The following is a 12495-nucleotide window of genomic DNA, read 5'->3' as shown; positions in this document are numbered from 1 at the left end:
ACCCCCCATCTTCTCCTCCCCTTCCCTCTCCTGCTTCCCCTGCCGGAGCAGCAAAAGGCTGAGACCACGACACCACAGCACCGCTGGAAGAAAGGCTGACGACCCTGCCCATATCTAGGGATGCTTGCTGCATTCTCTGTTCTGAACTGCCAGCTTGATCCTTACAAGGACATGGCCCGAAGCATGGGCCAAACCAACAGTCTCCCAAGACCTGAAATTTAAAGCTAACGAGTGAAACAGCCCAGGTGCAAGACAGTTTGGAGCCACAGGGTCTGCCACGACTGTCCCAGTTGAAAAAGGCACTGCTGCTCAGTCCCCATGGACCTCATGTTGTCATATCTCCCAAGTTTTCAAGAAAAGCCAGAAATTCTAATCTCTGTATAAAATCTCTGGATTTTTACATGCATGCATCTCAGTTGCGTCAGACTTTTTGTGACCCTGTGGACTATAGCCCGGCAGGCTCCTCTGTCGATGGAATTTCCCAGGCAAGAGTACTGGAGTGTGTTACCGTTTCCTTCCCTAGGGGATCTTCCGACCCAGGGATTGAACCCTTGTCTCTTGTGTCTCCTGCACACCGTTTCCTTCCCTAGGGGATCTTCCGACCCAGGGATTGAACCCTTGTCTCTTGTGTCTCCTGCATTGACAGGCAAATTCCCTTACCACTGGCGCTACCTGGGAATTTTTTTTATATATTGTCAACAAATCCCAAGTTTTCTTAAGCATTTGAGCAAACCACATCTGTGGGGTGTCTGGGGCCCTGGGGCTGTCAATGTTGTGATTTCTGCCCTAAACTTGTGAGGATAAAGTTACAAGGCCTATTTGTGCTTGGCTGTGCTAATCCCCACTGAGTGTAGAAACCCAGCTCAGTGGACTCCTTCTCAAAGGTTCTGATGGTGGTTGTGTGTTGCTTTGTCTCCCTCTTGGGGGATAGCTGAGGTCTTCCTGGAATTAGCCAGGAAGAAGCTGAGTTGTCAGTACAGAGACTTTTCTAAGTCCATTCTTGCCCGGGTTCCAGGGTTGATCTAAATGTATTTGTTTTCCATGCTGTGTAACTTGGCTAGAAATAACACAAATTTATTATTGCACCAACTGTGAGACTATAGCATGGGTTAGTTGGTTCTGCTGCTCAGAGTCTCAAAAGATCTTGGCCAGGACCGAAACTTATCTTCTGAGTTCATTCAAGTTAGCGGCAGAATTCATTTACTTTTAGTTGTAGGGCTGAACTGAAACTAAATTGAAACTCTGTCCCCATTGAACACTAATTCCCCATTCACCCTCCCCAACCCACAATCCCACCCCCAGCCCCTGACATCTACCAATGTACTTTCTGACTCTATGAATTTCAGTATTCTAGGTACCTTGTAGAGGAGAGTGAAAAAGTTGGCTTAAATCTCAACATTCAGAAAATGAAGATCATGGCATCTGGTCCCATCACTTCATGGGAAATAGGTGGGGAAACAGTGGAAACAGTGTCAGACTTTATTTTGGGGGGCTCCAAAATCACTGCAGATGGTGACTATAGCCATGAAATTAAAAGATGCTTACTCCTTGGAAGGAAAGTTATTACCAATCTAGACAGCACATTCAAAAGCAGAGACATGACTTTGCTAACGAAGGTCCTCCTAGTCAAGGCTATGGCTTTTCCAGTGGTCATGTATGGATGTGTGAGTTGGACTGTGAAGAAAGCTGAATGCTGAAGAATTGATGCTTTTGAACTGTGGTGTTGGAGAAGACTCTTGAGAGTCCCTTGGACTGAAAGGAGATCCAACTAGTTCATTCTAAAGGAGATCAGTCCTGGGTGTTCTCTGGAAGGAAAGATGCTAAAGCTGAAACTCCAATACTTTGGCCACCTCATGCAAAGAGTTGACTCATTGGAAAAGACTCTGATGCTGGGAGGGATTGGGGGCAGGAGGAGAAGGGGACGACAGAGGATGAGATGGCTGGATGGCATCCCTGACTCAATGGACATGAGTCTGAGTGAACTCCGGGAGTTGGTGATGGACAAGGAGGCCTGGGGTGCTGCGATCCATGGGGTTGCAAAGAGTTGGACACGATTGAGCGACTGAACTGAGATACCTTGTATGTGAAAGAGAAAATTGTTCAGTTGTGTCTGACTCTTTGTGACCAGATGAACTGTAGCCCAGCAGGCTTCTCTGTCCATGGAATTCTCCAAACAAGAATATTGGAGTGGGTTGCCATACTTGCCTACAGGGGATCTTCCCATCCCAGGGACCAAACCCAAGTCTCCTGCATTGCAGATGGATTCTTTACCAGCTGAGCTACCAGGGAAGCCGTAGGTACCTTGTATAAGTGAAATCAAACAGTATTTTTCTGCTGCTAATGTGTATTGGAATGCATTCTTAAGGTTAATATATGCCCTACAAATAGACTATACCTTCTTCTTCTTCTCCTTGTGGTATACAGTAGGTTCTCATGTTATCTATTTTATACAGAGTAGTGTATATATATATGTCATTCCCAATCTCCCAGTTCATCCCAACCCTCTACCCCCCTTGATGTTTTTATGTTTGTTCTTTATGTCTGGGTCTCTATTTCAGGTTTGCAAATAGGTTCATCTTTACTATTTTTCTAGATTCCACATATATGTGTTAATATACAGTATTTGTTTCTTTCTTTCTGTGTTAATATGCGATGTTTGTTTCTCTCTTTCTGACTTACTTCGTTCTGTATGACGGCCGCTAAGTTCATCCACGTCTCTGCACAAGGTGCAGTTTCATTCCTTTTTATGACTGAGTAATAGTCAGCTTTTTAGATCTAAAATGCTACACTTTGGTTTCAAAGGGTATGCTGGATTATAATAACTATTGTCTTTTTCATTGAAAGAGATACAGAGGAACTTCCCTCGTGGTCCAGTGTGTAAAACTCTGCACTTCCAATGCAGGGAGCCCAGGTTCAATCCCTGGTCTGGGAGCTAGACCCCACATGCTGCAACTAAGATCAAGTGCAGCCAAATAAATAAATAAGCAAATAACTATTTTTTAAAAAAGATACAGAAATGAAATGGGGTTCACAAATTAATTCTAAAACAAAGCTAATGTTTCACATAATTTGTGTTTTGCTCAAGTCTTAGACAGATGAAATTTAAGGGACACAAAAGGTTGCAAATACCTAGACATTAGAGCATTCTACTTGGTTGCATTGATCTAGATCATTAAGATTTGATTTTTGATGAATGGACATTCAGCTAGACCATTAACTTGGTTGCTTCCAGGTTAGTGTTGGCTTATTGGCAGTCAAATCTACTCAGGAGAATGTTAGGTTATTTTTCTAAAAGCTGAGATTTCTCTCCTTGTGCATTTTACACTCCAGAAAGAAGGCACCAGAAGAGTCACTTGTTCTGGCCCTGATTTTTTTGTTGTCAGTTTCCTCCCCTGCCCTGCCCATCTGATACTTCCACTCTGTGTTACAGTTTCTTCCCTGAATGTCTGTAAGATCTTCAGATCACAGGAACATCAGGTGAGGAGGCAAAAGTCTTAGTTGCTCAATTGTGTCCAGTTCTTTTCAACCCCATGGGCTGCAGCCTGCTAGGCTCCTCTGTCCATGGGATTTCCCAGTCAAGAATACTGAAGTGGGTTGCTATTCCATTCTCCAGTGGATCTTCCCGACCCAGGGATTGAATCCACATCTCCTGCACTGGCAAGCAGATTCTTTACCCTCTAAGCCAAGACTCTTGAGAGTCCCTTGGCTGCAAGGAGATCCAACCAGTCCATTCTGAAGGAGATCAGCCCTGGGATTTCTTTGGAAGGAATGATGCTAAAGCTGAAACTCCAGTACTTTGGCCACCTCATGCGAAGAGTTGACTCATTGGAAAAGACTCTGATGCTGGGAGGGATTGGGGGCAGGAGGAGAAGGGGACGACAGAGGATGAGATGGCTGGATGGCATCCCTGACTCAATGGACATGAGTCTGAGTGAACTCCGGGAGTTGGTGATGGACAAGGAGGCCTGGCGTGCTGCGATTCATGGGGCCGCAAAGAGTCGGACACAACTGAGCGACTGAACTGAACTGAACTGAAGCCATCAAGGAAGCTCTCAGGGTGAAAGTGCTGCCAATCTGCCTCTAGAGAAGAAAGAACACAGAAACGTCAACATCCTCACAAAGATGCTCTCCTGGGACCATGGGTTTACAGGCACCAAAGAACCATCCATCCATCAGCAGCCAGATTTCTCTACCCAAAACACAGAAGCTCACTTCTTAAGGATGAAGCAAGTCTGGGACTGCTGCTCTCTGCTGTTTAATAACAGGAGAGGTGAAAGCCATGCTTAAGTCTTTTGCCAACTGGTAAGCAATACTGATCTTTCAGCACTCTTGCTTCTGAAGGAAGGGCTATGTGGGCATCCCTGGTGGTCCTCAGGGTTAAGAATACACCTTGCAATATAAGGGACATTGGATTGGGTTCAATCTCTGGTATAGAAAGATCTCACGTGCCTTGTGACAGCTAAGACTGAGCATCACAACTACTGTGACAGCTGTCTGGAGCCTGCAAGCCACAAATACTGAGCCCTTGCATCCTAAAGCCCACATGCTGCAACTGGAGAGGAGCCGCTGCTCAGAGAAAGCCAGAGAGAAGCAGTGAAGACAGCACAGCCAAAAATAAATTTAAAAAAAATTTTTTTTAAATAAAGAAGGAGCTAAGGATTCAGGAAATCTCTTTGCTCTAAAATCTGCAGCCTGGTGTGATGACCATTAGTGGCAGAAAGAAAAGTTTAAGAATCTTCCCAAAGTGTTTGCTAACTGTATAAAGATAAAAATCTGGTGGAATCTTGAAAAATACAAACTGGCTGGTTTTTCCTTCCATCATATTTGTCTATGGCTCCTCCTGAGCTTGGTGGGACTTACATGTCATTCTTATAGGACAACTCCATGGTGGGCTCTTTGTCTTCATCAGGAGAATGTCCCAGGTTAAGACAAACAAGTGGTACATCTATACAATGGAACACTACTCAGCCATTAAAAAGAATGAAATAATGCTGTTTGCAGCAACATGGATGGACCTAGAGATTGCTGAGATTGCTCATACTGAGGGAAGGAACTCAGACAGAAAGATATCACTTGTATGCATAATCTAAAAGGAAATGATACAAATAAAGTTACTTACAAAATAGAAACAGACTCACAGACTTAGAAAATGAATTTATGGTTATGGTGTAGGGAGGAGGGTGAGGGGAAGGAATAGTTAGGGAGTTTGGGATGGACATGTGCACACTGCTATATTTAAAATGGATAACCAACAAGGACCCACTATACAGTACAGGGCACTCTGCTCAATGTTATGTGACAGACTGGATGGGAGGAGAGTTTGGGGAAGAATGGATACATGTATATGTATGACTGAGTCCCTTTACTGTCCACCTGAAACTATCACAACATTGTTAATCAGCTATATTCCAATACAAAATTAAATAAAAAATAAAATAAAATAAAGCAAATTTGAAAACATGAAATGAAAATCAATGACAAGTACAAAATTAAAGCACTCTGTTTCCTCCCAAATCTCATCCAGTCTTCCATCCTAAGGGGCCTTAGGACCAAGCCCAGTGATTGCGGTTGGCAGCAAATATTTGCCAAGATGCTTTTGACATCTACAAAATCAGAATATATGAATTAGTGGGCTGACTCCACTCTAGGTACAAGTTAATTAATGATCTCACTGTATCCTCTATAATTATAAGTTTTGCCTCAAGTCTCAAATTTTTAAGTATTTAGAAGATATATTTAAGCAGTTTAGAGCATTACAGTTTAGCAGAGAAGAATTGTCTGCTAAATAGATTTATTTCTCACAGTTCTAGAGGCTGGAAGAGTCTGGGATCAGGGGCAGCTTGGTTGGGTGAGGGCCCTCTTCTGGGTCACAGACTCCTGCTTATGTCCTTGCATCATGGAAAGGATGAGAGAGCTCTCTGGGGTCTCTCTTTCTCTCTCTCTCTCATTTTTTTGGATGAGAAGACAGTTTATTTCAAGTGAGACATCATTACTATTATCCCTAAAATATTAATTAGTAGTAATTGATGCTGTGAAAGATTGAGGGCAGGAGGAGAAGAGGGGGACAGAGAATGAGATGGTTGGATGGCATCACCAACTCAATGGCCTTGAGTTTGAGCAAACTCCAGGAAATAGTGAAGGACAAGGAAGCCTGGTGTGCTGCCATCCATGGGGTCGCAGAATCCGATACAACTTAGCAGCTAAACAACAACAAAAATACATATTTAGTATTCTTTTCCCATCAGAAAATATTACTAAAAGGATGTTCATCATTTAGAAACCAAAATAGATTGCTGTGACTAATCACCTCCCTGAAGCCCTACCTCTTCTCAATAGCATCAGTTTTGGAGATAGGTTTGTTTCAACATGTGCATTTTAGGGGGACACAACACTCAGGACATATCAAGTGGATAAAATTTTAGTTTAGCAAATGCTCTTTCCGCCTTTCCATAGGAGTTTACTTTCCCACTCCACTGATGTTGGTTACGGCCATACAATTTGCTTTGCCCAATGGAATTTGTGTGGGTGTAGCTATGTGCCAGTACTAAGCAGAGCTTTCAAGTGGTATCTTATGTTCCCATTTTAACCACTTGCATCCCCGTTCTCTGCCATGAGAACATCGAGTTCTAGATAGGAAATCGTCCTTCAGTCTGGTCCTACAATGAGAATTCATATGGAGCAAAATTCTAAACCAATTCCCCAACTTGGAGCAGAGCCATGAAAGCCGTTGCACAGACCCGTGAACAAGAAAGAAATATTTGTAGTTGTACGCCACTACGAATTTGAGGTTGGGGCTTCCCTGGTGGTCCAATGGTTAGGACACCTGGCTTCTATTGCAGGGAGTACAGATTCAATCCCTGGTCAGGGAACTAAGATCCCAAATGCTGTGCAGTGCAGCCAAGAAAAAATTAAAAATAATTTTTTTAGAAATTGGGATGCTCTTTGTTATACAGCTCTATTGCTGCAAAAGCTAACTGATACATGGCCCAAATGAGCTGCCTCTTGGTACCCAACTCTACCTGCAACTGGTAAAGCTCCACTCATTGCTCTTATTACATACCAGCTTTCCCATAAGACTTCATCTGAATAAAAGAACTCTGCTGCTAAACACACAAAACACCAGCTGCATTTGATTACTTTTCTAAAAGTGTTCATCAACACGTGATTTTAATATTTTGTCATTTTAAAAATACACATTTATGATCATGTTTATTTTTCAATTCTCCTGCTGTAAAATAAGCAATAAAATCAAAACTTGAACAAGTTAAAAGTTATAATTTTAAATAAATCTCTCATGTTTATGTTATTCATATTATTAATTTCCAGATGTGAAATTGGCAAAAACATTTAGATATCATTCCAGCAAGGTAATTCATGATAGATTTCCTTTTAAATACTCCCAGCTTAGATTACTTCAAAGGTCAACAAATTGTCATTTGGTCAAGAAGGCTTTTTTGTTTTTGTTTTTACAGATTTAGAAAACAGCAAGGGCTTAGAGACAACTCCAGGCTGGTCACACGCACAGTGCACAGTGGAGCCTGACTCTGAAGGAGGCACACCCTCAGCCCTGCCTGCTCTAGCCTCAGCGACCATGTGAGCTGGCTAAACCTGGCATCCATGGCCTGGTCACCTTTCCCTCCCCTGCTCACAGTCAGTCCCGTCAGCACATGCTGTGCACTCATATGCAATGGACTTTTCCTACCCATCATTCCCTCCTCTTCAAAATTAATCTTTCTGTGTGCTATGTCATCTGGGTGCTGAAAGGTAACCTCCAATCAAATCTTCTTTTTTTTTTTCAATCAAATCTTATAAGTACATTGATGTGATTGTATCAGAACCACAAGGGCTTCCCTGGTGGTCCAGTAGTTAAAAGTCTGCCTTGCAATGCAAGGGACACTGGTTTGATCCCTGATCCCGGAAGATCCCACGTGCCTTGGAGCAAGTAAGTCTGTGCGCCGCAACAATCGAGCCTGTGCTCTACAGCCCAGGAGCCGCACCTACTGAACCCGTGCTCTGCGATAAGAGATGCCGCTGCCACGAGAAGCCTGAGCATTGCCGCTGGAGAGCAGCCCCACTTGCTGCGGCTAGAGAAAGCCTACACAGCAACAAAGACAGCGCAGTAAAAAAAAAAAAAAAAAAAAAAAGTGCACTGAGGTCCAGGCTTTAAAGTAGGTGCCAGGCTAGGATGCTAATATTCTCAGGAGGCTAGTCTCTTAGAATTGTCCAGTGTTTTAGTCTAAAGAAATGAATAAGGGTTGTTCCAGACATCCTGGGAAGTCTGCTAAGGAGCTATTTTTAGCATTTTGCACCAGTTTAAAGACATTCAGTGAAGAGCCCTGGTCCTGGTGGATTGTCTGGAAGGCCTTTCATTTCTGAGGACACACTCCACAGACAGTTTGCCCCTAAAATTTGTTTATTGGCTGTGCTGGGTCTTCGCCCCTGCAAGGGCCCCTCTCCAGTTGCCGCAAACAGGGTCTACTGTCCAGGCTAGGTGCTCGGGCTGCCCGGTGTAGTGGCCCCTCTCACTGCGGAACGTGGAACATGGGTTCTCGGGCGCACAGGCTTCAGGAGATGCTGCACACGGGCCCAGCAGTTGTAGCTCCCAGGCTCCAGAGCACAGCTCAGCAGTTGTGGCGCACGAGATTAGTTGCTCATATGGGATCTTCCCGGATTAGGGATCGAACCCATGTCTTCTGCATTGGCAGGTAGATTATTCACTACTGAGCCACCAGGGAAGCCCCCTCTAAGATTTTGGCCTAAAAATTTGTGACCAGTAATTTCCTCTAAAATGATCTCAGTTTTATCATCAGTGAAAGCAACAGATTGGATTAGATGTTTTTTTTTTTTTTAAATCTTCCTACTCTACTTCCTTCCATGCCTCAATTTTTAGCCTATTTTCTTATTAAGCATGTAAATTATTTTAATTCTAAGATATTCTGAATATATAAATACACACAAAGAATGATTTAATAGTGCCTATGTATCCACAGTTATATTGAAAAGATGTTAATTTATTTCTTCACATTACTCTCTGCCACAATCCAATTTTGAAAATGTTAAAATATGAGAAAATGGCCCTTTTGAAGTCAAAAAGGTATGTTACATTAAGAGGAACTCACACACACATTATAAACAATTATAAAAAGAAGAACATTACATATGAAACCCCATGGAAGAGGGCCAAATCTATAATCAGATTAAAAAAAAAAAAAACAAACCCTGAGATTCTTTCATTGTTTACCATAGCACAAAGAAAATAAACTCTACAAAAGCAAAGGAGTAATGAATGAGCTATGAGGAAAGGAAATAAAGGATCTGATTTGAACTAATCTTTAATTCTTTACCCTCTCATCTTCCCATTTGAAAAGCCAAGCTATGTTGTTTAGTTGCCAAGTCACATCTGACTCTTGTGACCCCTCGGACTGTAAGCCTGCTGGGCTCCTCTGTCCATGAGATTTCCCAGGCAAGAATCCTGAAGTGGATTGCCATTTCCTTCTCCAGGGGATCTTCCTGACCCAGGGATTGAACTTGCATCTCCTGTGTTGGCAGGTGGATTCTTTACCACTGAGCCGCTGGAGAAGCCAGACCAAACTTATAAAGGAGTGAAAATTTCACATAAAATTTGAAAAATAGGAAAGAGTACCATAACTGTAGAGACACACTGAGGACCTTCTTGACTGGCACTTTTTCCAATCTTTTGAGAAATTCCAACCAGACTATGGTTCAACCAATGTGAAGTGGCCAGTGTCCCCATCAAAACTACCTCCAAAATTTCCTTGTAACTGGGAGAGGAAAGGACTTGAGGGGGCAGCCATTTGGCAGCAAATAAAGAGAGGGTCAATGTCACGAGTGACCTTAGGGAGTAGACGGATGTGGGCAAACAGAGCTGTTGACATGACTCTCCCTCCAGAAATCCAAGGAATGGGTCTGCTGTGTAAAATAGAGAGATATGTCACAATTAGAGAAGGGGGCAATGCCACCACCCATTCTAGAAACCAACCACCCCAAAGACATGAAAAAGGGCACTGCCATGAGGTCTCTCTATGCTATGTTAATAAGTCCCCTATTAGCTTCCCTGACTGGGTCTTTGTCTCCTTTGGATAAATAAGATGTTTTCTTTATGGTGGTGTCCCATTTCTATCTTTGAGGGTATGTGTGATTTGGGGAGGATTTATCCTTTCTGACCCCAGATACCCTTTCCATGTTTATTCATTTCGTTTTCTTCAATTTCAATCTCCTGATCTCCGCTGAGAGCCTTTTCTTTCTATGGAAAGAAATAATCTTGCCAGTGGAAACATTAGTCATCCTGCCTCCTCATTGAAAAACTTTCTTCTCTTGAGAAGGTGCCAATATCATGGGTGTACACTCATTCATTTCTGTAAGGATAGCTATCAGGGCTGTTGTTTGTAGCCATTATTCCTTTAAATTGAAGCATGATACTTTACAGCCTGTTATTTTAAGTAAAATGGAGGCCTAATGGATGGCTTACCACTTCACACTGCATTTCTAGCGATTTCATTTGCAAGCGTATCAAATGCCCTGAGATGAATGAGTTTTGCCCTTCAATGGAAACTGGCAAAAGCAGAGCTGAGCTGACTTGCAGATAAATATTAATAGCGATTGCTCAGAAGCAAAGGTCAAGAAATAAAGCTCAAATACTTGTCTTTACTTAAACACTTAAATTATGTAAAATTGAAAATCCATTCTCATTTTTAAGTGAACACATTAATCTTCTAAGAAGTGAAAGAAGTTATCATGAATTTAGGGAGAGGGAGTAATTTAGTCCTGACTTTCATCATCCCTCCAGAACTAGATGAAGTAGACCAGTCAGCTGGTTCATAGGGCACTGATGCATAAATGGTACAAAAATCCGCCACTGGGGTAGATAGACCCCCTGGGCAGCTGTAGTCACTGAAGGGTTTATGTTCAAGTCTTGGTCATCACCCCTTGAATGTGGGTGAAACCTGTGACTTGCCTCAAACTAATATAAAATAAAAGACTATGGTGGGTACTTTCTTGGTGGCCTAGTGGTTAAGACTTTGCTGTCTAATGCAGGGGTGCAGGTTCAATCAGGGTTCCCCTCGTCAGGGAACTAAGATACCACATGCCTTATGGCCAAAAAACCAAAAGGTAAAACAGAAGCAATATTGTAAAAAACTCAGTAAAGACTTTAAAAAAAAGAAAACTATGGTCAAAGTGGCAAGATGTTAACATCTGTCATCACGCTACTGGGTGTATATATGTGTGCATGTGCAAATATATTCAAGAGTGATTCTCCACTGCCATTTTTTTTAATGAATGTGTTTCTATTTCTCTTATAATTTAAAAAGTGCAAACATTCTGTTGGACCATATAAATGGCTGAGCATCAAAGAATTTGATGCTTTCGAATTGTGGTGCTGGAGAAGACTCTTGAGAGTCCCTTGGACGGCAAGGAGATCAAACCTGCCAATCCTAAAGGAAATCAACTCTGAATATTCATTAGAAAGACTGATGCTGAAGCCTCAATATTTAGCCACCTGATGCAAAGAGCTGACTCATTGGAAAAGACCCTGATGCTAAGAAAGACTGAAGGCCGGAGGAGAAGGTGGCAACAGAGGATGAGTGGCTGGATGAAATCACCAACTCAATGGACATGAATTTGAGCAAATTCCAGAGACAATGGAGGGCAAAGAAGCCTGGCATCCTGCAGTCCAAGGGGTCACAAAGAGTGGGACATGACTTACCAACTAAACCACAACAATACATTCTGTAATTCAGCCACAGCCTTTACATCCAGGTGACTTCTTCATTGGATCTCAATTTCCTTTTATATAACAGATTGTTGTTCCTGAAGGCAGTTAGCTTTCCATCATTCTTTCTGTCTAGATAACATCCAAAGACAAGTCCAACAGGTACATGACTATGTACCCAGTGGTCACACATAATCTGAAGTAAGTTCATCATGAATGCTGCAGCCTCAGAAACAACAATGACCCCACAACCAAGGACAGTGGCCTCCAAGGCCATTTCTGAATAAGTGAGCTGCCATGGTGTCAGATGGGCTATGGAGAGGGACCCCATGATGAAGAACTTTGAGCAGCCTCTATAACCTGAAAAAGACTCGAGGCCGATAGCTAGCAAGAAAGCAGGGAGCTCAGTCCTATAGGAGATAAATTCTGCAACAACCCAAGGGAGCTTTGAACTGGATCTTTCCCCGGGCAAGCCTCCAGTGAGACCCTAGTCTTGACCTACATCAGGTTTTCTACCTGAAGAGACCCTGAAGTGGAGAAGCCCATTATGCTGTTCCTGGATTCTAGCCCACAGAAAACTGAGCGGTGAACACATTCTGTTCAAGCTTCTGAATATGTGGTCATTTGTGATGCAGCCATGGAAAACTGATCCAACCATGGAACAGGTGAAAAAATTGGAGAAAATTGTGTTTGCCAGAGTCCATTAAGGGGAGTAGCAAGTGTGGTTGGAATGACTAAAGTCATGAGGCATATAGATTCAGGGT

General features: G+C 42.7%; 1 protein-coding gene across 1 annotated transcript; it reads right to left on the bottom strand.

Moving 5' to 3' along the window:
• Positions 1-11768: 11768 nt before the first annotated feature.
• Positions 11769-11945, bottom strand: LOC114109127 (NADH dehydrogenase [ubiquinone] 1 beta subcomplex subunit 1-like). The gene has a single exon (XM_042242630.1). The coding sequence runs from the start codon at positions 11943-11945 to the stop codon at positions 11769-11771; it is 177 nt and encodes a 58-aa protein (XP_042098564.1).
• Positions 11946-12495: the final 550 nt, after the last annotated feature.

Source organism: Ovis aries, unplaced genomic scaffold, assembly GCF_016772045.2.
Source record: "Ovis aries strain OAR_USU_Benz2616 breed Rambouillet unplaced genomic scaffold, ARS-UI_Ramb_v3.0 scaffold_85, whole genome shotgun sequence".
NCBI classification, from domain to species: Eukaryota; Metazoa; Chordata; class Mammalia; order Artiodactyla; family Bovidae; genus Ovis; species Ovis aries.
Note: the sequence above shows the minus strand (reverse complement) of the source record. Positions and strands in the feature narration are given on the sequence as shown.